General features: G+C 52.3%; 1 protein-coding gene across 1 annotated transcript; it reads left to right on the forward strand.

The window, feature by feature from the left end:
- The first annotated feature begins 2,603 nt into the window (after positions 1–2,603).
- Positions 2,604–5,984, forward strand: KLHDC7A (kelch domain containing 7A). Its single transcript, XM_004592320.2, has one exon. It carries the CDS (start codon positions 2,931–2,933, stop codon positions 5,244–5,246), a length of 2,316 nt encoding a protein of 771 aa, XP_004592377.2. The 5' UTR covers positions 2,604–2,930; the 3' UTR covers positions 5,247–5,984.
- Positions 5,985–27,289: the final 21,305 nt, after the last annotated feature.

The following is a 27,289-nucleotide window of genomic DNA, read 5'->3' on the forward strand; positions in this document are numbered from 1 at the left end:
TCCCAGGGCATGCATGTATAGGAAACTGCATTGAAAGCAGTAAGAGGACCCAAACAAGGCGCTACAATACAGGATGCAGGCGTTTTCTGCTGTAGGAATATAGGTTCCTTGGGGCTGGGGCTGTGTCCTCCCTCCCTCTCCCACCCCGTGCCCCAGCCCTGTGCACCCAGGGGCCTCAGTTCCAGTGCAAACTCTTGCTTGCTGTTTTTGACGGGGATAATCTGGAGGTGCGGACACTACCACGCCTTCACCAGGGGAGAAGCAGCTGCCAAGCCCTGCTGGTTTGGTGGCACAGAGAGGACAATGCCAGGTCACATCTGGCCAAGGGTATATGTCACATGTCCCTCCATCCCAGGGTACAGGAGTCTTGACGGAGCCCAACCCTCACAGCGGTTGCCTGGCCACTGTCTGGGGGACCACCCCTTGGGAACCCGAAAACCTCATTCCAGAGAGGGCAAGGGGCTGTGCAACCAGAGGAGGAGCCTGTGTGCTCACCTGGGAGATGCAGGGTGCTAAGAATCCCAGATCTGAACCCCTGGGAATATGAAATTCTGCCCCAATGCCTGGCGCTCTGAACTTTGTTCCTCTTCATTGTTCCCCGTGATTGTTCAGGGACAGTCCAGCCGCCACCCCGGGAATGAGCAGGGACTTCCGGCAGAGGGAAGGGAAGCTAAATCATCTTTCATTGGCAGGCCCACTGGAAACTCCCGAGGTGACTTAATGCCGGCTTCAGGACAAACTTCTGACCTGGTGGTTAAGACGCTGGTGAGGAGGCCCGATTCCTGGCATCTCCTTCCTACCAGCATTGACCCTGGGAGGCAGTGGTGATGGCTCAAGTCATTGGGGTCCTGATACCATCCCCAACATGGGAGACCTAAATTGAGTTCCTCAAACAAATTTTGAAGAAAGAAAAAATACATAGAATTTGTTGGAAAACCCGTTCCCGCCTCCCCCTCACCCACCCCTCCACCGCTCCAACCCTTCTCTCTCTGACTGTCTCGGGGTGGAGCCTGGAAACCTGTGTTTTTAAGGAGTCGTGTGTCTGTCGGATCCACAACCACCATGACTTTGGCCTTGATGGAGAGGAAAGAACTTGTCCCCGAGTTCACCCCGGGACAGGTGAGGAGCCTGGCCTTACCTAGCAGGTCAGGTGTGGGACACTCCCGAGCCTGCAAACAGAACACTAATTCCCATTGACCAGCAGAGTGACCTGGGAGGGCAAGTTGCAGGGCTGTAAAATGGAGGTGACACTCACTCTCTCCAGGTGCTGGGACTTTGAGGGGTGAATCGTCCAGAGGCTCTGCTCCACTCCCTTCCAGCCCAGAGGCCCAATCGCTGCTGGCCACTGTCCCTGTGATGCAGGGCCCTTCTGGCCACCCCAGGATTCAAAGCTGAGGCCTGTGCCGTATCTGTCCTCAGGGGCTTAGAACCCAGATGGAGAGTGGATTCCCTACACGGTGCACCTAAAGCCGCAGCCCACATGACAAGGGTTGGACAAAGAGCAGAGAAATGGGGCACCCAAGGGGAGGGAGGTGACTTGGGAGTCACAGGGGCGCCCGGCAGGAAGAGGGATGCTAACCAGCCGAGACCCAGAGGTCTGGCCTGTTGAGAAGTTGGCCTGTGCCCCTGCCCAGGGGCGGCACAGCTGGGCATGTGACAGTAAGGGGGACATGGCTGTCCTGAGGCTGGCCAGTGCCTGCAGGACTGTGCACACTGGGGTAGGGTCAAGGTTTCCTCCCAGAGTCAAGTCTTTACTTTCATGTTTCAGAGAGAGAGCTTGCGCACATCCGCACTAGGATTGTGAGCCGTTTGCAGCAAGCTCCCTCCCTTGACTTTGGAGTCCCTTGGAACGCCTCAGCCAGGGAAGGGGGCAGGACCAGTCTGTGCCAGGGAGGGTCCCCTGCCAAGGATCACACTAGCATGAGGATGCTAATCAGGACAAAGATGGCGAGGGGAGGAGAGCGGCACAGCTAATATTTACCTAGCTCCAGGACGCGGACTTGGAGCTCAGGCTTTGTGCACACTAACCCGTTTCGTTCTTCCTACCACCAGACCCAGTACCACGGTGGTCATTCTTCCTGTTTCACGTAAGGAAACGAGGCACAGAGATACCAAGTCATTTGCCAGAGGTCACAAAGCTGAAGAAGCTAGACCCAAGGCTCCCCTCACAACCCTGGGGTAAGTCTTCCCTGGGCCTATGTCTGGCTGGGGGAGGGGTGATTGCAAGGCCTATTCTGCACTCCAGCAATGCCAGGTTTCTCAGCAAACCCGTCAGGCAGGAAATGAGGACAGAGGCGTAGAGCGGCCAGTCAGGTGGCTTGGCCAACATCCCTGACTCCGGCCTCCCCTGCTGTGTCCCCTGCCAAACCCTGGTCCCGTGTGGGGATCTGGGACCCGCAGATCTCAACAGGCAAGAGCCTTACCTCAGTTAGGTTCCCTGGCTCCACCTGCCCCAGGCCTCCCACAGCCCAGCCTCCTAGTCCATTAGATTTGCAAAAGGGAAAACAAAGCACTCACTCAAAACCTAACCACCCCCCTGCGCTTCCTGGCATCAGATGACTGCTTGGCAAAGAGCTTCCTCCCCTTGCTGTACCCGCCGGGCACTCGCTACAGCCAACGTTCCCCAGTTTCTGGCTGCAGGGCCAGCTTGAGTGACCACTTTCAAGTTCAGCCCCTGGGCAGTCCCCACTTCCCAGGGAAGGATCCAGCACTCACAGGAGGCCAGCCATTGAGATCTGCTGACCCCACGGGGTTCTGTGGCCACCCTCTGCCAATTCAAAGTCACCTCAGCTCCAACTCCTTCGCCAGCTGGCCAGAGCCAGCCTACGGCTCCCTCCCAATCCACGCAGCCGGATCCAGGAACTCGTCCCTATTGGCTAATTATTAATCGGATTCTTGACATTCCTCAGCCCCAGGCCTGCCTGAGAAGCATGTTTCCCAGAGCAGAGACCCAGGACTGGCATTGGGACATGCAGCTGACAGGCAAAGTGGTGCTGTCCGCCGCTGCCCTGCTTGTAGTGACAGCAGTCTACAGACTCTACAGGTCAAGGCCTGCCCCAGCTCGACAGGGGAGTGGCAATGCCAAGAGCAAAGCTGAAGAGGAAGCAAAGGGCTCCAGGCAACCTGCCTTCCAGGGGCCTCCTCCAGGGACGCTGCACACGGAGCCGAGACGCCGTCCACGGAAGGTGAGCCAGGGAGCCAGAGCTCCCCAGGACTTCAGCTGCGAGGACCTGGGAGACCACTGTGTCCTGGCCTCAGGAGCTGCTCCTCGAGACGAGAGGTCCCAGAGTCAATACTTCAGTGAGGAACAGGGCAGGGGATGGCAAGACTCGGAGCAGGTGCCCCTGCGCTGCCATAGCCAGGAATCTGGAACAGCTGTTGGCGCTAAGCCCAACCCTCCCCACTGCCCCGGTTATCAAAGCAGTGAACCTGAAAGTGCCCCAGCCAGCCTTGCAACAGCGGCCACGGACAGCAGCTGTGTGGGAGGTGAGCCTGCTCCATGGGGGAATGGCAGACAGCCTGAGCAGCCAGCACCTGGGGAGCAGGAACCTGACCACCAGCCCTGGGTGACTCCAGTGGAAAGCAGTAATGACATGAACCCAAATTGGGTCTTCACCCGCGTGTCAGGGGTCAGCAGGGAAGAGGCCGGGGCCCTCCAGGCTGCCTCAGATATGGGCCTGGCCCTGCACCAGCAAGAAGGCGCCGGTGACGCCTCATATACCTTCTCATCTGTGGCCCGGGTTCGCATGGAGGAGAATTACATTCAACAGGTGGAAGGGAAAGGGCTCAGGCTGAAGGGTAAAGTGTACGATTACTACGTGGAATCCACCTCCCAGGCTATGTCCCAGCGGGCCCACCAGGCTGCAGCCCTGACTGAGGCTCCACCCCCTGAGCCAGTGCCAGGCTCCCTGGGAATAGCAGTGGCCTCCAGAGAACCGGCAGATGACACAGAAGGTGGAGTGGAAACAGGCGCCTTCCCACAGCCTGTACCATCGGCCCCCCCACACGGCTTCAGCAGAAAGGAGAGTCTCCATCAGATCGTGGAGAATCCAGAGCTGCAGCTGCAGCTAGACGGCTTTGGGTCCCAGGGCACCCAGGCCGATTCACCCAGGAACAGCGAGGAGCCCCAGGTGCAGCTTGTGGCTGGGACCAACTTCTTTCACATTCCGCTCACACCTGCCTCGGCCCCAGACACCCGCTTGGATCTGGGCAATTGCTCTGAGGTCCTGACCCTGGCCAAGAGGCAGAAGCTGGAGGCCCTGAAGGAGGCGGCTTACAAGGTGATGAGCGACAATTACCTTCAGGTGTTGCGCAGTCCGGACATCTACGGCAGCCTGAGCGGAGCCGAGCGGGACCACATCCTGAGGCGCCGACTCCGGGGCCGCAAGCACCTGGTGGTGGCCGACGTGTGTCCCCAGGAAGACTGGGGCCGCCTCTATTGCTATGATGACAGCAAGGATGCTTGGCACCTGCTGGCTCACCTGCCCCCTGAGGCGGTGTCCTGGGGCTGCGCTATCTGCAGTCTCTTTAATTACATCTTCGTGGTGTCCGGCTGCCAGGGGCCCGGGCGCCAGCCCTCCAACCGCGTGTTCTGTTACAACCCGCTAACGGGCATCTGGAGTGAGGTGTGTCCTCTCAACCAGGCTCGCCCACACTGCCGGCTGGTGGCACTGGCCGGACAGTTGTATGCCATCGGGGGCGAGTGTCTGAATACCGTTGAACGCTATGACCCCCGGCTGGACCGCTGGGCCTTCTCCCCGCCGCTCCCCAACGACACATTCGCCCTGGCACACACGGCCACGGCGTGCGCTGACCAGATTTTCGTCACAGGGGGCACACTGCGCTACCTGCTGCTCCGCTTCTCAGTCCAGGAGCAGCGTTGGCGGGCCGGCCCCACGGGGGGCAGCAGGGACCGAACGGCTGAGATGGTGGCGGCCAATGGCTTCCTCTACCGCTTCGACCTCCACCGCAGCCTGGGCATCAGCGTGTACCGCTGCAGCGCCAGCACCCGGCTCTGGTATGAGTGCGCCACGGACCGGACGCCCTACCCAGATGCTTTCCAGTGCGCTGTGGTCGACGATCGCATTTACTGTGTGGGGCGCCAGCGCACGCTCTGCTTCCTGGCCGACCACATCTCGCCCAGGTTTGTGCCCAATGAGCTACAGAGTTTCCCAACCCCACGGGGCACCCTCCTGCCCACTGTCCTGACTTTGCCCACCTCTAATGTGCCTCAGACCAGGGTCTAGCAGCCCCAATGCCAGGCTCCTATGCAACACCAAGAGGCAAGATCAGTGCCTGCCCTGTTCGCTCATGGCTCTGTGGGCAGAGCCTGAATAATTGGAGACCCAGGAATGCAGTCGGCAAGTGGGGCATCTAGTTCACCCTCCTAACTCGCTATGGGGGGAGCTCAGAGGAGCCTTGCACCTGTGGTGGGCAGCAGAGCCCACGGCAGCGACAGCAAACGGAGCTGGGACTTAGGGTACCAAGGCGGAAGGCATCTGCATCTCTCTAAAGAGACAGATGATTGTAACTTTACTTTAACTCTCAGTCTTAGGGTGGAGGAGACTCCCCAGGACCCCACCAAGGCTCAGGGGCATTGCCTTATCACAAGCAGAGTTCCAAGGGCCTGGTGACCCCAGGGGCCCCTCAGGCTGGTCCCTCTCTGCAGAGGGGTTGGCTCTCTCTGTGAGCCATTTGTGGGCCTTCCCAAACCCCAGCCCCTGGGACACACAGTTGGGAAAATACCCAGGAAGGTGGTTCTGGTAGTACCGGAGAGATGTCCAGGGATGTGCAAGATGTGCCTGGCCAGAGAGACAGGTAGGTTGAGAAGTAGAACGAGTTGAGCTGAAGCTGCCCATGGGGCCTCCACCTGGCGGAGCAAAAGGACCCAACCCTGCTTCCTCCTCTTAGTACCTGGACTTCTAGAGCCCTGGGAGGAAAGAAGCACCTGTTTTTGTGAGCTGTCTTCCTGCAGAGGTCTGCTGAGGGAACGGGTAGTTCTAGAGAGGAGGTCTTCAAAGAGAGAGGGGAAGAGATGGCCCCACCCCCAGCCCCGAGGCCCTACCCATGTGCTCTACACTGTGCCCCAGTCTCAGAATCCTTCCGGGCAACCCAACCTTCTTGCTGGAAGCTGGGGAGCCAGCACCATGTCATGGGGTCACCAGGGTGGCCCCTCAGACAGGAGAGCTACGAGGAAGGGAAGTGCTCCTTGGCTGTCCTGACTCAGGGGGCCTAGGGCAGCCTCCAGGCCTGGGTCTCCTCTCACATCGGGCTGGTGACTCAGGGAGAGGGGAAGGCCTCCAGTCCAGAAAAGCCCCCATATTCTGGGTTGGGGAGGGAGAGACTGGTCCAGCCTACAGCCACAGCGACCCATGTTCTGTCTCCAGTGGGGACACAGATGCAGGAAGGGAAGCAATGACACTTTTAGCCCTTAGATGACACCAGAAAGAAGACAGGGGGTGCTTTGAACCTCAGTGTTCCTAGCTGGAAAATGGGAAGAACAAATTCCCATCCTTGTCGGCCTCGGGGATCAATGAACGTACACAAGGAAGTGCTTCCCAAGTTCTGAGTGATTTCAACAAGAGTGCATATGCCTTGTACCTGCTGGGGCTGAGGCTGCAGAGTTAGAGACACAGGGTTAGAGCAACCAAGGGGAAGGTTGGCATGGAGATGAGAGGAGAGGCTGCACGAGGCCACTGTCCCTGGCCTGGCGAGATGAGGCCATTCAGCTTGTTTCTGTACTGCAGACTGGGAAGCAAAGTCAGTGAAGCATGACTCCCCCATCCTGCCCAAGGCCATGTTCAAGCTCAGCATCCACACTCAAATCTAACCCTCCAAGGGACCCAAAAGGATGGAGAGTGTGGGTTCCAGGCAATATTCCATGGCATTGTGACAGGTAGTTCGCATGGGCAGGTGGCTGCAGGGAGGTATTTGAGAGGAGACCCCCCCCCCCCACTTCCCCGGGGAGCTGGGAGCAGGTGGGATCCAGCAGGTTGCTGGTGAGGAGCCCAGCGGAGGACAGGACTGTGGCCAGGCTGGGCCATGTTGGGGATGGCTCCAGCCCAGGAGCCTCTTGCAGACCTGTGGTAGAGACCAGGGGCCGGTTCTAGGGATAGGGTCGCAGCACTCGTCCAGTCCTCACTGGCTGGCGGGGGTGGCCTTCCTCATGAGAAGCAGGCAGAGAGTTGGGCCTGACTGAGACAGGAAGTGCATGGGGCATCTAACCTACCTCCTGCAGGGTCCCACAGCAGATATCATTCACCAAACACTGATGGGCCCTTCCAACAGGCTCAGAACTGTCCCAACATGGTGTCCCAGGTAGTCACTCCCCACAGCTCCGTGCTGGTGCATCTGTCATCCCTGGCCTGTCATCTGGATGCAGTCAGGTGCGTCATGGCCATGGAGTAAGGTATCTCAGGAGCCCTGGAGGAATACATGAGGCTGTGCCATCAGGATGGCATCTGCCTGGCGTGGTGAAATCAACAGGATGCCTGGTTGACCCCGCCCAATGGAGTTCACATTCCTCTGAAGAAAAGTGGGCAATTTTATGAACAAACACAAAACCAAGAAGCATAGAACGTGGACTGCACTGGGAGAAAGACAAGGCAGGGACACTGACAAGGTGACCTCTGGGCAGCAAGACGCGCGGAGAGACGACTGATCGAGCAACAGACTGGAGCTGCATCAGGGAAGCGGAGGCTGGCCCTGCCATCTAGGGCCTTGGCCATGCCAGCAAGTGCCATCCTGGTGTACAAAGAGAGCCCAGCCACCTGGTTTAGCCTTTGTTGTAAGGGAAAAAAATGAAGTCACCTTCACATTGACACACAAGACCCCTTAGGGGCGAAGACAGCGAAGAAAAAACAGGGAGAAAAGCAGAGTTGGTCCATGTGGGGACCAGCTCCAAGTTCATTCCCAGGACATCACGGCTTCAGGGTTGCAGGAACTGGGGTTCCACTGTCTATCTCCTGCCCTTGAGCTAGGAGCAGCCTGGGTGTCATGGGTCTCCTGTCCCTCCTTTTCCGGAAGAGCTCTTCCTTCCACAGCTGCACCATCAGGCTTGGGTTGCTTTCCACTTTAAGCCAACTGTGCCCATTGTGGGAAAAAAATTGGAAAATAGGAAAGGATGTAGAAAAAAAAAAACACCTTCCCAATCTTGCCACCCAGAGGCGTCCCCTTCCGTGGAGTGCGACCTCCGGTCTTCCTCCAGCGTGCAGTTCTGTTTGGCTTGATTCTTGCCTGGGTGTGATTATGCTGAACACACAATGCGGTGCTTCTTTTGTCACCTAACACTTTAGAATAAGCCTTTCCCGTGTTAGCACAAACCCTCCGTAAACAACATTTCAATAGTTGCCCGATGTTCCCTCCAGCCGGTGAATGTGTCATGGTGTATTTAAACATCCGCCCTCCTGTTGAGCCTGTTGGTTTCTTTTTTTCTTTTTTTTCCTGCTGGTTTCCTTTTTTTTTTTTTTTTTACCATAAATAAAACAGTCTTTGTTTTTCTGTTCCTCTCTGGGGACTCCATCAGTATTTACAAGAGCAGCCCAGTGGAGGGCCTTGTCTGCGATAGCAGAGTTGTTAAGACAATCCTGGAGGCCGTGTTGATCTAGGGTGGGGGCCCAGGCCCCCTGTCCCACTGCCCTAAGGAAATGCCCAAGATGCCAAGGCTGCTGGGGTGCAGAGGGGTCACTCCAAGTGTTCCTCTCCCCTGGTGGAATGCCTGGTCAGACAAGATGGGAAGTAGCATTTGTCTATTGTGGGTTCTTAGACTACATGATCTCCTATCCGTTGATTCACTGATGATTCAACACACCCACCTCACAGGTGAGAAAACTGAAATAGTACACATCTGAAGATGTTCCATTTCCTTCAAAGTGCCCCTTGCCTCCCCATGGCTAGGGTCACACATGTTCTTTCCTTGTGTGTGGGGCTGGGGAGCCAGGATCTGGCATCCGTCCATCTCCTGGCCTCCCCTAGTCCCACCTCCACACCCCTCATGGTACTCTGTATTAGTCCATTTCTTACTACTGTAATGAAATCCCTACGGCCAAGGACTTGGGCAGAAAGGAACCGGGTTAGGATGTCTGCATCCCCCTGCAAGTCCAGAACTCAGGCCCTGGCTTTGACTCCCAGCTTCAGCTTCCTGCTATCACGTGCCCTGGGAGGTAGCAGCGATGGCTAAGGCAGTGGAAGGTGTCGGTTGAGTTCCTGGCTCCTGACTTCGGGATCTCTGTGAACGGCTGGGGAGTGAACCAAGCATTGGAAACTGCCTGTTTCTCTGCCAAATAAATAAAAAAGCTTAAAGAGGAAAAAGGAGAAGAGGGTTATCTGACTCACAGGTTTGGAGGCTGAGTCCATAGGACAGCACAGCCCACAGCTCCACAGCTCCACATGTTCTACCACAAGGCCAGCCCCACCGACTCCCCCTTATGCCACTGCTGTCTGCTGGGCGATCAGCCTCCTCCCACTGAGGAGGAAATGGGGACAATGCACTGGACAGAAATGTAAAATTACCATTTAATCACGATTAAAATCAGTGAGGTGATTTTTAGTAATTACAACACCCACCTGCATGTTACTGAGCAATGAACGGGAAGAGGGAGGGGACAACACCTTGACCTGAAGTTCAGGGGCAGCGTGGACACCTGCATCCCACTCTAGAGGGGCTGGCCAGCTCTGCGCCCAGTTCCAGCGTCCTGCTGACGTGTACCTCAGCAGGCAGCAGACGCCACCCACGAGGGAGACCCAGATCGAGTTCTTCCTGGTTCAGCATCACCCAGCGCCCATGATGGGGAAATCTCTCTTTCAAATAAATCAATTAATTTTTAAAGCCTGGATGATAAAAGTGTAATCACTGACAATATATTCAATATTGACCCAGGGTACTTGGGGTCCCCCACTGACCCTGAGTGGCTCAGGCATGGGACTTTATATTCAACCCTCTGCCATCCCCAGGATTCAGGCACCACCGTGTGCAGCGTGCGTAATCTTGAACCAGCTCAGAAGGTTTTCTCAGAAAAGCAACATCGATCCATCCCAGGTCTGGTGTGGACAACTGGCTTACAAGTGCTCACTCATTTCTTAAATGCAACCCCAGTGAGTTCAGTATTTTACTGACTTACAGATAAGGAGGCACAGTGAGCTTGAGTCACTAGTCTGAGGTTACACAGTCCATCAGCAACAGAGCCTGTTACAACCCAAATCCACTCCCCACGTCAGGGAACACAAATCAGCCATGAAAACGGGGTGTAGGGGACGGGGCTGCCCCGTGGGTCGGTGGGCGCTCAGGTTCAGTGCTGTCATGAGGACCCTTGGCTGCCTTGTCCACTGGAGCCTGTTCATCTTGGGTGCCCAGGGTCTGACCCAGGACCCCGCTCAGAGAAGGAGTTTGGGAACTCTTGATTGACAGAATAAAGGTGGCAAATATCCCTGGTGAGGCTGCTGTCCACATCCCCTGGTGACCTTCAGGGGCCTGAACACCTGCTGGCACTTCGGAAGACTCCCTGGACTGTCCTGCCAGGGGCAGCACCTTGGGGGTGAGAAATGGAAAATCCAATCCTAAGGCCCTCGGCATGGCGCACCAGCTCCTGTGTCCCTCTGTTACACAGGTTTCCAGTCTTTCCTCGTCCCATTGCACAGATCGAGCTCAGAGAGGTCCCACAGCTGGGACCTCAGTGCTCCCCCACTCCAGCAGTCTTGGGGGCTGGGATCTTCTGCCTCCCCCAAGTAGGTCCCTCTTGGCTTGTTCCTTATTTCCGGCACTGCAGCCTCCACCTGCTGGCCCCTTCTGCTGGGCCCCAGGAGCTCCCCCTAGAGGCCACACTGTCCTGATTGCCTCTGCACTTGGTGTCCACAGTGGGCCCCACAACCTGGCTCCCAGGACCCCGCAGTGGGGCTGTGTTTGAAACGGGCTGTTTAAAGGCTGGGATGGGGCATTCCTCAGCCCGATCTACAGCCCCACTGCATTGCCCAGCTGAGCGGCCAGCCTGTCTCCTGGAAACCTGGGAACGTTTCCTTTCCCTTCCCACAAGCACCTCCCCTTTTCCACCTGCACTGGTACATGTGTCAGGGCAGCAAGTGGCCCTGCAATGTCCCAGTGCCATTTGAGCATCAGCACCTATACTCGGTGCAGAGGCCTCCTGGGAGCTGGTGGACAAAACATGACCTGCTCAGCCCTTGAGCGACGTAGCACAGGCTACTGCCCTGCATTGGTCTCAGGTCCCAGCTGGACCGAGCTCTGGTTGCCTTTGGAGGGGACCACCCTGACACTGCCCCTTCAAGGAGGTCACCTCCTGCCAGTGTCCCTGCTCCCGCCCCCAACCCCTGGCTGTGTTCTCTTCATGAGACCAGAAAGGAGCTACACTGCCTCTTCCCCACAGAGCCATACTCTCTTACAAGGGGCTCCCTAATGTGTGTGGAAAGTGCACATTAATAGTCTGTGTAAAGATTGGACTTTTTTTCACTTCAAACTCGGAATTAGAGAAAGAGAGAGATCTTCCATCGGCTGATCATCACCCAAAGGTCCGCAAACGCCAGAGCTGAGCTGATCCACAGCTGGGAGCCAGGCACTTCTGTGGGTGCAGAGGCCTAAGGACTTGGGCCATCCTCTGCTGCTTTCCTAGGCCATAAGCAGGGAGCTGGATCAGAACTGAAATCCCCTGGAACCAGAACCAGCATCCCTACAGGATGGCAGCACTGCAGGCAGAGGATTAACCTGTACGCCACTGTGCTAGCCCCAGAAAATGCATATTGTAGGACAACAACTCATGGACTTCAAACTTTTTGTACCAAAGTAAGTCATCTTTTTGTTGTTTTTGTAAAAAAAAAGAGATGTGTTTCTTTACTAGAAAGAGCATCTCTCTTTACTAGAAAGAGAGAGAGAAATTTTTCATCCACTGGTTCACTCTGTAAAAGGCCGTAACGCCCAGGCTGAACCAGCCTAAAGCCAGGAGCTCCTCCGAATCTCCCACGTGGGGGAAGATTTGTGCTCTGCTGCCACGCAGGCACGTTATCAGGGAGCTGGATGGGAAGCAGGGCAGCTAGGACTCCAAGCAGCACTCAGATATGGCATGCTGCTACTGCAGCGTTGTTAGCAGTAGCTTAACCCACTGCACTACAAACTTGGCCTCATAAACTTCTCTTTCACATCCATTTCTCTGCAGACCCTAGGAGTAGCCCATAGGATCAGCCTCAGAACGTTACATCACAGACAGCCCCCACGCTGGCCCCGGCTCTCTCTCCTGAGTCCTGCATGCTCCCATACGGCAGTCGAACCAACGCTGGTCTCTGTCTCAGGCTCTGGTTTGAGCCATCTTAAAGGAAAAGCCGCTTACTTCTACAGGTAGGACTCACTTGGGAGTACAACAAATACACCCACGTTTGCTTCTAAGAGCTTATAGAATATTGCCAACACTACACATGTGTGATGGGTCTTTATTTGGAATGAGTGTCAAAGTGAGATGGCTTCAGTGTATTCGAGAAAACAGTTTATCTTAAAAGATGGTTGATTGTTTCTCCTGTGATTGTGTTAATGGGATCATATTCAGCAGTCTCCGCTCTTAGGATGATGTGAAAGTCAACTCTCCCCTGACCCTGCTTTGAATTATAACACACTCTGGATGAATTCATTTAGAAACAAAATAACACAAAACCTGCTGCTGCAGAATATGATCTGAGAGACCCCAGGTCAGGCACCAACCCCATGCTGGAGTCAGGTGTTTAACTGCTGGGATGGTAGCTAGTCATGGTCAGAGACCATGCTGGGTCTTCTAGCCACTAGCTTTCTGCGTAAGCCTGAGACTGCTCTCCCAGACCAGGCAGTGGGACATGTCAGGGAAGTGGTGGAAATTGGGGCAGTACTGACCTCAGGAAAACCTAGGCGTGTCCTCAGTCCAGGCTACCTGAAATCCATACATCGATGGGACTGGCGTTGGGATGCAGTGACACCGAAGTCCTGTATGGGACAGCGGGTCTGGGCACCAGCTGTTCTGTAGCTGACCTAGTTCTCTGCTGATGTGCCTGGAAAGATAGTAGATGATGGCTCAAGGGCTTGGTCCCCTGCACCCACGTGGGAGACCTGGATGGAGTCCCAGGTTCCTGGCTTCAGCCTAGGCCTGCCTAGACCATTGCAGCCATTTGAGAAATAAACCAGCAGAAATAAACCTCTTTTGATCTGTTTATCTCTCTGTAATTCTACCTTTCAAATACATAATAAATAAATCTTATTTAAAGGGTGTCATTGTAACCACCTTAAAATGCACAATTCAGGGCCTGGAGCAATGGCCTGGTGGCTAAGTCCTCACCTTGCACACCCAGGATCCCGTGGCTCCACCTTCCATTCAGCTCCCTGCTTGTGCCTGGGAAGGTAGTGGAAGATGGCCCAAGGCCTTGGGACCCTGCAACCATGCAGCAGACCTGGAGGAAGCCCCTGGCTTCTGGCTTTGAATTGGCTCAGCTCTGGTCATTACAGTCACCTGGGAAGTGAACCCGCAGATGGAGGATCTTTCTGTCTCTCCTTTCTGTAAATCTGCCTTTCCAATGGAAAAATTTTTTTAAATGCAGTGTTCAGTGGCAATGGACTCACTTACCATGCATACCTGTTTATGTTGAAGTTATCTCAGCAAAATATGTCATCAGGAACGCAGAGAAGTCCAGGGCAGTAAAAACCACTCTGATCCAAACATAACCAATGACTGCTTCTGCTGTCTTACTGCCCAAGATTTTGATAAGAAAGATGGCATATTACACTGATACTGTCTTACCCTGGGCATACATTGTACCACCCCTCTCCCCTGTGAGCATACTGTGGCAACTTCTGCCAACTGAGCGTAGGCTATATTCTCACTGTTTCTTTCTACAGTGAAAAGCATCCATTACATCACATTGCCTATATTAGCTGCTTGCAAGTGTGCAGCTCAGTGACGTTCGGGGCGTCTACACTGTTGTGCAACCACCATCAGTATTCACATCCCCTCATGGAACTCCCTCATGCCTGCCCTGGGGAGGTGGGGCAAAGTTCTGTTTCACTCTAAAAACACCTGCCTAGGATGCCGCAGGTCTACTCCAGCAATACAAACACTGAAGGAGGCACCCAGAGCAGAGACAGGCTTGTTCTCATTCACCCCATGGAGTTCTGTGAACAGTGGGATGCTTGGGGCAAGAGAATCCAACTGACTATTAAAAAGACACTAACATTCCCTCCTCATTACCACAGGGAAAGACAAAAGGAAAAAAGCACTCTCTATTCTGCACTTCCTTCAAGCTCACACTACATCAATCACTTCGGGTGCTCTGACAAAAATGCAGTTTGGAAACATGGTTGAAAACATGGTAACGACCGTGTTACATTGTGAGTCCTCAATACACAATTAGCAGCTCTTAGCATGGTGGATCTGAGGGCGGCAATTATGCAGTCACAGTATTTCCCAATGTGTGTCACCCAAGGACAGGGACCACGCTACCTGGGGCATGGAGCTGCAGGAGCCCAGGGCTGTGAGCTGGACAGGGAGGCTGTCAGGACAGTAGAGGGGGCACCAGGAAGTCCAGGAGACTAGAGATCCAGAGAGAAGAGTGGCAGCTGGTGAGGCAGCGCAGCTCAGCAGAGGCACAACCGTCCCTCTTCGGTGATGGTCACTTCCATCAAGGTATAAGGGTTATGGTTGTGAAGAGCTGGACATGTTGCATAAGGAAAACCAAGGAAGACACGGGTAAACCATGACGTGATATCCCAGCAAGTTGGTGCAGCTTCCATTCAGCAAGTCCTCATCCTTCCCTGCCATGACAATGAGTGACAGGGGACAACTTCAGATGATTTCTCAGGATGGTTTCTCCAAATAGATGGCATTTACACTGGCAAATGACAGGTGAGAAGGATTCAGAGGAAGGAGGGGTTGGAAGATATGAGAGAGAGAGAGAGAAAGGGAAGAGCATCTGGGGGAGCAGCCCCAAAAGCAAGGTCCCCATGTGCCAACGTAGGAGGAGGTCACCGTGCAGGAGGTCAGGGGACAAGTGCAGGGCAAGCCTAAGTCACACAGAGCTTTGGATATAAAGAATTTGGATTTTATTCCCAGTATGAGAGGCCCCAGAGCATCTTGTCCGCTTTACTTCTTATGACTCTAACTTATGTAAATCTTGAGCATATACAGTGAGTTCTCATATTTTGTTTGTTCTCTCTCTCTTCCCATCTCTCTGTCTCTCCTCTCTCTCTTTAATGTGAAAGCAGAGAGACAGAACAAGAGGAACGGGTAGAGGGAGAGCTCCTGCAGCACGGTTCACACCCCCAATATTGCAACGACCTGGGCTCTGCAGGAGCCTGGAACCCACTCCTTATCCCCTATGTAAGTGACAGCAAGGACTCAAGAACTGAGACCGTCACCCATTCACCCGCGGCTGCCTTCCAGGGTGTGCGTTGGCAGGACGCTGGAATTTAGAGCGGAGTTGAGAGACTCAAACCCAGGCACTCTGATATGGAGGGTGGCAGTCCCAAGTGACATCTTCGTCTGCCCCTGGTCTCTCTCATGACCAACAGGTTGCGTTCACATTCTGCCTCAGCATTAAGGAACGATGTGGAAACATTCACCTAGTGACTCAGGTGCCCCGAGTTTTCACTGGGGATCCCTCTGGGCAGCTCTGTCCAGGTCACTGCCCTTCTTCTGGTCGTCCTGTCTCCCTGGGTTCCGCTCTGTTCCCCAGACGTCCCCGGCTCTGCCAACTGCAACAGCTGTGAGTAGCACAGATTGCATACCCCAGTCAGTTTCATCTGATACTTTTCCTACCGAGTTGCAGGTTTCTCAGCTGGGGTTTTGGCCTTCCAGATGAGTACCCTAGTGGTTAAGCACCAGTCTCGACTCTTAGCAACTTGTCCGTATGGATGCTGGCCCTGGTCCCCTGACTGTAAGGTTCCTCCTGTTTGCCTATGTCGTTCTCTGCTCTCTCAAGGGAAGTGGCTGTGTGCAGCTCACGGGGAGAGCGGAGACAGTCTGGCTGTTCTAGGACAAGTGTCTCCATCAATGACTCTGCAGTCTTCCTTTGGCAGGACCTGTCTGTTATCCCCCAGCGAGGAACTCATCGATCTTCCACTTACATCGATGCAGACACGTAGACTTCGGATGTTTTTGTTCTTGGGTTGTAACCCAGCACTACGCTGTGAATTTTGTTGCTCCAATGCCACCAACTTTGGTCATTGAGAGTCCTTGCAATGGACTTTGGTGTCCCTGTCCTGGTCAGCTTCCTGCCGCTTTAACAAAACTCCGGCACTGATCAAGAAGGGACAGCCAGCACTCCCAGCTCAGCGAGTGGTACCACTACAGTGGGATTGCGTGCAGAAGAGACCCCACACGAGATGAGAAGCCAGAAGGAACAGAGGGGTTGTTCTGACTCACTCAGAGAGACCAGCATTACACCTCCCAGAGCTCATCAACCCGGTCAGTTCCCACCTCTCATATTGCCTCCTGCACAAGTGGGACACACCTGTCCCAGCCAGAGCAGTGCCTTTGGCAGCTTCCCATCACAGATGTTGCAAACTCATAATCCCTGCCCAGCCCAGCAATCAGCAATTTCTTCAAGGAGCACCCCAAGAGTGACTGTTGTGGAGACAGCCAGCAGGAGGGAGACCTGAGTGGAAGCCAACATACGAGCTGGGATGATGTGGTGACTACACGGGCCACAGGGCAGCGAGGTCTTCCATCATTTGCATCCTGTGTGGTGTCTCATCAGTTACAACCAGGAGCCCTGCCCAGGAGACCTCAGCCACGCTTACCTGTGGCCACCTCAGAGGGCTCTGAGAAGTCCCAGATGGGCCGTTTTATTTCGCCACCCCCTCCTCTGTCATAGAGCCTCACCCATCCAGAAATGGTCGCTGTGGATAAAACGCCTGGAGACAGGGTGGCAGGGTGGCAGGAGGTGGTTGTGTACCCATTAGCCTGAGTCCCACAGGATACTGCTTGGTTTCCCTTGCTCTGAAGGTAACAGACACCATACCTCCCCAGTGCATACACACGTGCACACACACAGACACACACACTGCCTGGACCACCTGGTTCAGCCCAGTTTCTGGGCCAAGGCTGGCCTAGACTGACCCACAGCTCATTAACCACTGCTCATTGGAACATATTAGCATGGCATATGATACACCTGCCAGCCACCGTGAAAAGAAACAGATCACAGACGGAATAAAAGGCGTTGTTAGTTATATTCCAGAAACTACTACTACTCCACCTATTTCCCAGGAAAATCATGAATATTCCTGCGCTTATTAGAGTATTCCTCTCTTTCATTAGAATACACCTCCCCGCTCATTAACCAACACACTGAATGTGAAACTCAACTCAGGCAACCCCTGCAAGCAGGTTCTGTTAGATAGGAAGTTAGAAGTCAGCCAATGTTAGGGGCTGCTGTCGCGATGAAGTGGGTAAACCTGCACTGGCAGCATCCCAAACGGACATGGTTCATGCCCCAGCTGCTCCCCTTCTAGTCCAGCTCCCAGCTAATGCACCTAGGAAAGCAATGAAAGATGACCCAAGTGCTTGGGTCCCTACACCCATATGGGACACCCGGATAGAGTTTCTGGCTCCTTGCTTTAGCCTGGCTTGGCTATTAGCACTCTAAGGGAGTGAATGAGAAGATGGAGGATCGCTCTTCCTCTCTAACTCCAACTTTTCAATCAATAAATAAACCTTTAAAGAAAGAAAGAAAATGAGACTATGTGTGAGAGGGGCCTACGGAAATCCCAGGTACTATGAGAAGGAGAGTATTAGCTTCTAGAAGCCTCAAAACACACCTTGGAAGCAACCCAGTATTTTATACTACAAAGTTCTGCCCAGACCCCAGCTTTTTCAGGTATCCCAGTCTCCCCAAGAAACTGTATAGAAGGAAGCCTTTCTGCCTGGTGGCATTCTAAGTTTTTTGATTTTTGGCCACAACAAGTAATATGTTTTCCATTGCAACCTCATTGCATAATGTTTATATGTTTAATTGAAGCAAAAGTATCCCCCAAAATAAGTAATTACCATTACTGTCTGTGATGATATTTGATCTTTTCTTTCTTGCTTTAGATGTCAGGTTGGAACAACTAAAAAAAAAAAAATCCTTCTCAAAGAAGAGAACCCTCTCGGGCCCATGTCAGGTGGGCTTCCCAGCCTGGTAACACTGCAAAGTGAAATCGCAGGAGAAATTTTGCTCCCTGCACACCCAGAGACCCTTTGCGCAGGTGAAGGGCACGGATGACAGAGACACAGCAGGGAGAACTGGACCAGGTTCCCTTGTGAGGCCCAGCCTGCGGGCTCATTCTCTCCCGAGATGCCCGCCCGGTCCAGCAAGTGTGTTTCTCTTCCCTCAGCATTTATCTTTTTGCTGAGCCACCTGCTTGCCTGGTCAGGTGTATTCTCACCAACGAACGTCCCCTTGCTTCCCGCAGTCAGAATGGCTGGCACTCTTCCTCAGATTCTGTCCTGACATGTGCCCCACCCCAGGAAGCCTGCCTCCCTTGCTTCCCATTCCTCTAGCTCATGTCTGAATTCCTTCTGTTGCAAAGACATGACCCTCTGTTCTGGCCATCTCCGCCAACAGCCCCACTCAGTCTGCGGAGTGTGCATCTTCGTGTTCTCAGTAAACACCTGCAACTCGCTAGTCGGTGTGCTCAGACTGCCTCCCAAGGACTTAGGCACCGGGCCCCAGTCAACCCAAAGCTGGGTCCTTCAAAGACAAGGGACAGATTCAGCTCATGGCTGTGGCGATTCAAGCTCTGTGTTCCATTGGCTGCACAATGGAACACCAGCATCAGGCTATTGGGGGCGCCAGGGTAACCCATTTAAGAAAATAAAACGTTTGCAAGTTTTTCTGCCCGGTTCAATTGCAGAGAAACAATTAGTGTGCTAATTAAAAGGGAGTCTTATCTGTTTGTTAAAGTGGGCCCAGCAGGACCTGTGGTTGGCAAGATGTGGCTGGCAAAGCGTTGGCAATTCTGTGGTGCAGAAAGAAGCCATTCTCATTTCTCATAGAATGTTTAACAACGCAGGTGACGGACGGCTTTGGCGGCCCTCAGTTCCATGGATTCCCATTAGCGAGTTTGGCAAGCACAGGCTAATCAACACTCCCACGTCCCCACTCAAAGGAGTACAAATCTGTAATCCTTCTCCTAGCCTGGCCTGGCTGCAGTTTGCTTTGCTCCATAAAGGACAAGTTTGATGCTCAAATTAACAGCAGAAACAAGCCCTCAGAAGGGACCATTTAACCCACTTTAGAGAAAACATTGTTTGCAAGCATTTAGGACCGTTTGCATACAGTGAGCATGCTAACTGCAGAGGAGTTCTTCTTGGCTCGGTTCACTGGCATCTGCACCCGTCCTGGAAGTGGAGGACACAGCAGCTGGCTGAAGCAGTTGCCTGTGTGCAGACTTCAAAGTCATTCTCACTTGGCCTCCATTTCTGCATCTGTGAAATGGGGTGAGATCTAGTTGGGGTTGCCACAAGGCCTTCGTGACACGTGAACTGACAACCATAATGAGAGCTAGATTCATGTCGGCTTTTCCACAGATTTGGCCATGGGAGGGAACAGACGCTGGGCTGAGCTGTTGATGGGGCCGTGGGCATCCTGCCCACTCTGCCAGCAGCCACCATGCTTGGGAAATGAGAACAGAGCCTCCTTTCTGTACTCAGGTACCAGAGCAGAGCAGAGTGGGCTGGGGGTGCGGAGACATCTGGATTCTTGTCTCTGACACATGAAAAGGCCAGCAGGCAGGTGAGGCTTACTGGCCCAGCAAAGGGCGTACTCAGGAGGGGCTGCGGGCGCACTCAAGCCACAGCCCCCGTGGTACAGGGTCTCTCTTTACAGGATCTGGAGGCCTGGGAGCTGGGGCTTTGGGCTGAGTTTTCCAGGAAGGCAAAGGGACTTCCAGGAATTGAAAGAATTCAGGTGACTGCCCGTTTTCTCGTCTTTTTAGGAAGTCTCCAAAGCATCATGGCGCCAGGTACGTGATGGAGCGGGAGGGTCAGCCCTGGTCATTTGATGAGTCTTCCGCCCTGCCATAGGCTACAAGTTACCTCGGTCAGCAGCCAGCTCAGATATCCCCAGTGGCTCCAATTCCAGGTGATGGCTTTGCTCTAACAGTGCTTTGGGGTGACCACTGGAGGGGGCGGAGTCATTAGCAGCCTCGGGGGCAGGTGTGGTGACATAGTCCCTCCTGCTCTTTGATCCCAGACTCTTCCTACCTACACCAAAACATACCTAAACTTCAAATGCCTCCTGCCAGATGAATTCAAGCAGTTAACATGGTGGTTTTAAGCTTTTATTTTAAGGTTTTATTTCTTTGCTTGTTTATACTCTCTTAGGACCAGTGATTGAGAGCCTGTGAAGTAAATGGATAAAAGACTGATTAACAAGAGAAATGGCACACAATTTTTATTAATATTTATATATGTATGAGTTCACAGAAGGGCTTAGCACAGTAGCCTAGTGGTTAAAGTCCTCACCTTGCATGCACTGGGAATCCCGCGTAGGCAGCCAATTCATATTCTGGCTGCCACCTCCCATCCAGCTCCTTGTTTGTGGCCTGGGAAAGTAGTCAAGGACAGCCCAAAGCCTTGGGAACCCTGCACCCATGAGGGAAACCCAGAAGAAGCTCCTGGTTCCTGGCTCCTGGCTTCAGGTTGGCTTAGTTCTGGCCATTGTGGCCACCTAGGGAGTGAATCATCGGATGGAAGATCTTTGTCTCTCCTTCTCTCTGTAAATCTGCCTTTCCAATAAAGTCTTTTTTTTTATAGTTCACAGAAAAGTAAGTTAAGGAAGTAATTGAACTTGCAGACTTACATGAAGGAACTTTAAGAAGTTTATGGAAAGCTGGAACTAAAAGATAAGCTTATTTTTGGTGCAAAAATGTCAAAGTCCATACATAGGAGACATTTTCAAAGGGTTCATGGGAAAGATACTAGGAACCAGGTTGTGAGAAAAGAACTAGGAGATATATGGGAAACTAACGAAGAAGATGGGCTGTCCTTGCTAAGTCCTCTTGGCGTCAACTGCCCATCTTGGATGCAAAGCATCTCCGTGCCTGTCCTGGGACAGGAGGAAGGAAGAGGGGTGCATTCCTTGGAGGAACTTACACATGCTTTTAGGCGCCAAAGAGGATGGCAGAGGACTCTTCCACAGCTCAAAATAATGCATGTGTCACAGTGGCGTATTTGGGGTGACACATCCTGATCCCCTGGAATTCTGCAGGGAATTCCCATGGGGGGATGAAGCAGACAGTGAGACAGGAGTGTTTGCCAGCTCTGAATCCTAACCTTGACCTTCACCTACATGCTTACTCTCCAAGGGTATATCTGTGTGTCCCCTGGGACCTGGAAGGAGATGTCAAGATGGCCACAGGAAAGGCAAACTCTACTTGGAGGTGCCATAAACATCCCAGAAGCCTCCACTCATGCTGAGACGCCACCCCACCTGCTTATATTCAATTAAGGCACCATCTCCTATCTCATAAAATACACTGGTACACTCATAAAATACAGGGGATCAGGATGTGTCACACCAAAAGGGTCCTCCTTGACCTTTGGCCAGGCCTCCTATCCCTCTGTCTCTTCATTGGCTCGTCCCGGGTCCAGTCATGGTGGGTGTCTCTCCAGCAGGGTGGCCACACTCACGCGTGTATGTCAGTTCACACGCTCCATCTCCTTGACTCAGTCCCACTCACGCATGTACTCTGCCAATGTCTCTGCTTTGAATTCCTATCTTGGCAGTAATGCTGGTGAGATGAAAACGCAACTACCAAGGCCCCTGTAAGAACCACAACAGGTGAGACCTGGAGTGTCACTGGGTTGAAGGGAACCCCTGCCCAGGGTCTCCTCCCACTGAGCTTTGCCGCTGACCATGGGGCATGACCTTGAAGCTGCTCCACAGACCTCTATCAGGCTGGACAGAAACTGTTCCTCTCTCCATGCTCATTCCACACTTATCAAGCACACTTTCCCAAACACCATTGTTTCAGGCCCTGCAGAAAAACAAAGAAGTCCATGAGGGGTGGACTGGCACAGTGAGGCAGGATGTACAGCCAGCAGAACAGAGGGGAGGGGCAGAGTGCATAACCAGACATCCTGAAAAGGATTTGATGTAAAACACTTTAGGTAGTCGGGCCCGGCGGCGTGGCCTAGCAGCTAAAGCCCTCACCTTGAACACCCCAGGATCCCATATGGGCGCCGGTTCTAATCCCGGCAGCTCCACTTCCCATCCAGCTCCCTGTTTGTGGCCTGGGAAAGCAGTCGAGGATGGCCCAAATCCTTGGGACCCTGCACCCGTGTGGGAGACTGGGAAGAAGTTCCTGGTTCCCGGCTTCGGATTGGCACAGCACCAACCGTTGCGACTCACGGAAGATCTTCCTCTCTGTCTCTCCTCCTCTTTGTATATCTGACTTTGTAATAAAATAAATAAATCTTTAAAAAAAAAAACACTTTAGGTAGTCAAGCATGGGACAAATTGAATGGAGGATGGGTATAGGGCTTTTGCCTGCTGGGGGTTCTGGGAGCCAGCGCAAAATATTCCCTACAGCTCCCCACCTAAAGGGTGAAGGAGCTGGGGTATCGACTCATCACCCCTGTCATTCATGGCCTAAAAGAAGTTTCCAGGCTGGAGAGGAACAGCCTGAACTCCCTGAGGAACTTCTGCTCCAAAGGGAGAATGGCTTCAGGCAGCTCCCCTAAGGCAGTAAAAGGTCCAGGGGCATGAGCAGAGGAGTCGCTGGTAGGCAAGGGGGACACCAGCTCCTCCATCCTCCAATGTCCATGGCATCGTCGCTTTGGACAATTTCAAGCTGATTCAGAGGGCGTTTCAAGAAGCAAACAGAACACAACATTAAAACATCAGTCTGGGGGACCTGTGCAGTAGCCTAGGGGCTAAAGTCCTCACCTTGCATGCGCCTGGATCCCATAAGAGCACTGATTCTAATCCTGGCGGTCCCACCTCCCATCCAGTTTAGTAACCTGGGAAAGAAGTCAAGGATGACTCAAAGCTTTGGGACCCTGCACCCACTTGGAAGACCTGAAAGAGGCTCTGGACTTCAGATCGGCTCAGCTCCAGCCGTTGTGGCCACTTTGGGTGTGAACCAGCAGGTAGATCTTTGTCTCTGTCTCGCCTTCTCTGTGTAAATCTGCCTTTCCATTAAAAATAAATAAATCTTTGAAAAAAAAAAAAGAAAAAAGAGCAGTTTAGGAACAGAGTAGGGGTTGACAGTCAAGTTGCTGTTAGCACACTCGTGTCTCACATCTGAGTTCCTGGGTTCAATCCTCAGTCCTGGCTCCAGGTTCCAGCTCCATGTTAACCCAGATTGTGGGTTAGCACAAGTTAACAAGTGCTTAGTGCCCTACATTGAGTGCTTAGCTCCCAGGTCCAACCCCACCTGTGGTGGACACATGGGAAATGACCCAGTGCATGTATGGGTGTGTCTACATCTCAAGTAAACAAATAAAAGGTTTTTTTGGTGAAAAAAAAAAAACCTTTTAATTTATTGCTTTTTAATGTAATACATGTTTTCCAGAAACTTTTCAATAATCCTTACATGCATGGATTTCAAACTTTTTGCTTCAAAAATATGCTTTGCTGTTTAATTCTGCCTTCCATAAACTTTTGGAAAGTCCCCTTATATTTTGCAGAAAGTTCTCGATTTGGATTAGTTGATGCTTCCCCAAGATGAGAGTTAAGATGTGCACTTTAACAAGAATTATTACAGAGATGGGTTTTGTGACACTGTGAGCCAAGCTGCTGCCCGCAATGCTGGCATCCCAGATCAGAGCTCCAGTTCAAATTCCAGCTGCTCTGTTTCCTTCCCCATGCAAACACCCTCTTCTCTCTACTTGGGCTACAACATGCCCCATCAAACTGCCAGACCACAGACATCCCCCATGCCAACATCTACCTTGTCTGTCCCAACCTGATCGATTGAGTATGCCAGGTGGGAAGGAAGGAAGGTACCGAGTGGAATTTTATTCCTGACAGTACCTCCTGCCTTTGGTCGGCTCCCCCCGGAAGCAGATCGTGAGAGCTGAAGTCGTGGCTATGACTTACTGAGAATTCAGCGAGGGTGCAAAGAAAGTCAGAGGAAGAACAAAAAGAACCTACCTGAGAACACAGGTGCAGATGAAGTCCAGCCTCCACCTGAGCCCACGGAAAGTTCTTGTGTGTGATTGCCACCAGATAGTCACGGGGAAATCCCACACAGGCAGCCCCAGTTTCCCAAAGGCAGATCTCGCAGGAAAGTTGTAGTTGGAGTCATTTATAGGAGCAGCAGTGGGGCTGGACAAAGCTAAACATAAGAAGGGTCTGGAAAGTCTGGTGAAAGGACTGGCTGTGGGGCCAAAGCACCTGCGAGACCTCTGTGTCCTAAACCCACTCAACCAAGGGCCCAGGCCTAAAGGACCAGAGAATAAGCACTGTAGGCTTTGCGGATCAGTCTACCAGTTACACAAACTCAAACAGGCACAGGCCATATCTCAAGGAGTGGACATGGATCTAGGAAATCGGTTGTACTTTCAGATAGAGGTCTGAATTTGGCCCATGGGCTGCAGTGTTTGGTCCTGTAGAGATGAGATTAACAGATCTGTGTTTTCTCCCTGTTTGGGACCCAGAACTGGATTAAGGAATAAATTCTTCAGTCAAGGACTGAATCTCCTCAAAGGACCTGAATCCATCAGTGGAATTTTAAGGAAATGGAGAGAGGGTAACTGAATGGCTTAAAAGATGGCAACATCGGGCCCGGCGGCATGGCTTAGCGGCTAAAGTCCTCGCCTTGAGAGCCCTGGGATCCCATATGGGCGCCGGTTCTAATCCCAGCAGCTCCACTTCCCATCCAGCTCCCTGCTTGTGGCCTGGGAAAGCAGGAGAGGACGGCCCAAAGCTTTGGGACACTGCACCCGCGTGGGAGACCCGGAAGAGGTTCCTGGTCCCGGCATCAGATTGGTGCGTACCGGCCCGTTGCGGCTCACTTGGGGAGTGAAACATCGGATGGAAGATCTTCCTCTCTGTCTCTCCTCCTCTCTGTATATCCGGCTTTCCAATAATAATAAAATCTTAAAAAAAAAAAAAAAAAGATGGCAACATCACATGCCAGAGAATGATCTTAGACCCCTGCCTCACATCATTACAAAGTGGACTAAAACTCACATGTAAGAACTGAAAACATGTAACTCTGGGACCAGAGTTGTGCCACGTGTGATAGCAGCATCCCATATGGGCGCCAGTGCAAGTCCCAGCTGCTCCACTTCTGATCCAGCTCCCTGCTAATGCACAGGAAATCAGGAGAAGATAGATCAAGTGTCTGGGCTCCTGCATCCACGTGGGAGATCTGGATGAAGACCCTGGCTCCTAAACTTTGACCTAACCCTGACCCAGCCCTGAGCATTGTGTGCATTTGGGGAGTGAACCGGCAGATGAAAGTTGTTCTTTCTCTCTCTCTCTCTCACTCTGTCTTTCAAAAAATATATAAATAGATTCTGAAAAAGTAAAAGCATATAATTCTTATTTCTTCAACTTTGGTTTTTTTAGATAAGACATTTAAAGCATAAGAAAAGAGGTAGATAAACATCAGCTCATCAAAATGTAAAACCTTTGTGTGTCAAGCAACGTTGTGATGGTTAAATTGTAATGTGCTACTACAACTGAACTACAGGATACAGTTATTTATGCAAAACACTAATCTAGATATTGTTGTGAAGGTATTTTGTGGATGAATCACAGCTACAGTCAAGTGACTTTAACCAAATAAAGTCAATCTCATTCATGCAGGTGGGCCTCATCCTACCAGATAGATGTCTTAAGGGCCAACCCTGAGGATGCCTGGAGGAAAAAAAAAAAAAGAAAAGAAATTCCACCTTGGGCCTGCCTGTGGTATATAGGGTACGCTGTTCCCTTGTGATACTGGCAACCCACTTCACCTATAACCCACATCAATGCCAGTTGCTCCACTTCTGCCTAACTCCCTGCTAATGTGCCAGGAGAGCAGTAGAGGGAGGCCTCCTGCCACCCGGGTGGCAGATCCTCCCAGCTTCTACCTGCCCAGGTCTGGCTGCTGTGGATATTTGGAGAATGAACCGATGGATGGAACATCTCCATCTCTGACTCTGTCTGTCTTTCTGACTTTCAAATAAAGAAATAAATGTTTTTAAAAAATTTTTTTGAAAAGAAAGGAAGGAAGGAAGGAAGGCAGGCAGGCAGAGAGGGAGGGAGAGAGGGAGGAAGAAAAGAAAGTGAGAAAGAAAAGGACAATAATAAAAGGATAGGAAGAAAAAACGCAGGAAGATTCTACCTTAAGACTGCATCCCACCACTGCCAACTGCCACTCCACCCCGTCAGGTTCAGGCCCCGCAGTTCCTACACTGGCAGGAGCCAATGCTTTAAAATCAATCTATTTTATTGCTTCTGTCTCCCTGGAAAACCCTAAGCATTGTCAAGGACACGTACATGACCAAGAATGTGAAAAAACAAGTCCTAGAGTGGGAGAAGATATTTACAAAGCATAAACCTGATAAGGACCTGTCTACTATCCAGATCTATACAGAACTCACATAACTCAACAGTGCAAACACAGATGACCCCACTGCAAACCAGCAAGTGGCTTGAACAGGCAAGTCTGCAAATACTGTCGGCCAATAAGCGCACAAGAACACGCTCAACACCTGGCTGGAGACACAAATCAAAGCCATTGTGTACCAGGGCTCCGTTCCCCCTCGAATGGCTCGAATGTAGAAACAAAAGCTAACAAACATTGGCAAGAATCAGAGAGACTGCAACTTTTATTTTTTAAGATGCATTCATTTTTATTAGAAAGGCAGATTTACAGAGAGAAGCAGAAAAGGAGAGACAGAGAGGAAGATCTTCCACCCGCTGGTTCACTCCCCAGGTGTCCTCAATGACCGCAGCTGAGCCAATCCAAAGCCAGGAGCTTCTTCCAGGTCTCCCATACAAGTACAGAGTCCCAAGACTTCAGGCCGACATGGAACTGCTTTCCCAGGCCACAAGCAGGGAGCTGCCTGGGAAGTGGAGCAGCCAGGACACAAACTGTCACCAAAATGGGATCCCAGCACATGCAAGGTGAGGATTTAGCCACTGAGCCATTGCACCAGGCCCAGAAATTGCAAGTTTAATAAACAGATGATGGAGATGTAAAATGAAGTAATCATTGAGAAAATAGTTTGGGAGTTCCTCGAAATATTAAACACAGGGACCGGGCACCGTAGCCTAGTTGCTAAAGTCCTCACTTTTCATGTGCTGGGATCCCATATGGATACCAGTTCTAATCCCAGCTGCTCCACTTCCC

Source organism: Ochotona princeps, chromosome 2, assembly GCF_030435755.1.
Source record: "Ochotona princeps isolate mOchPri1 chromosome 2, mOchPri1.hap1, whole genome shotgun sequence".
In the NCBI taxonomy this organism is placed as follows: Eukaryota; Metazoa; Chordata; class Mammalia; order Lagomorpha; family Ochotonidae; genus Ochotona; species Ochotona princeps.

Coding starts and splice junctions, on each gene's coding strand:
- KLHDC7A (XM_004592320.2), top strand. CDS start 2,931: ATGTTTCCCAGAGCAGAGACCCAGGACTGGCATTGGGACATGCAGCTG.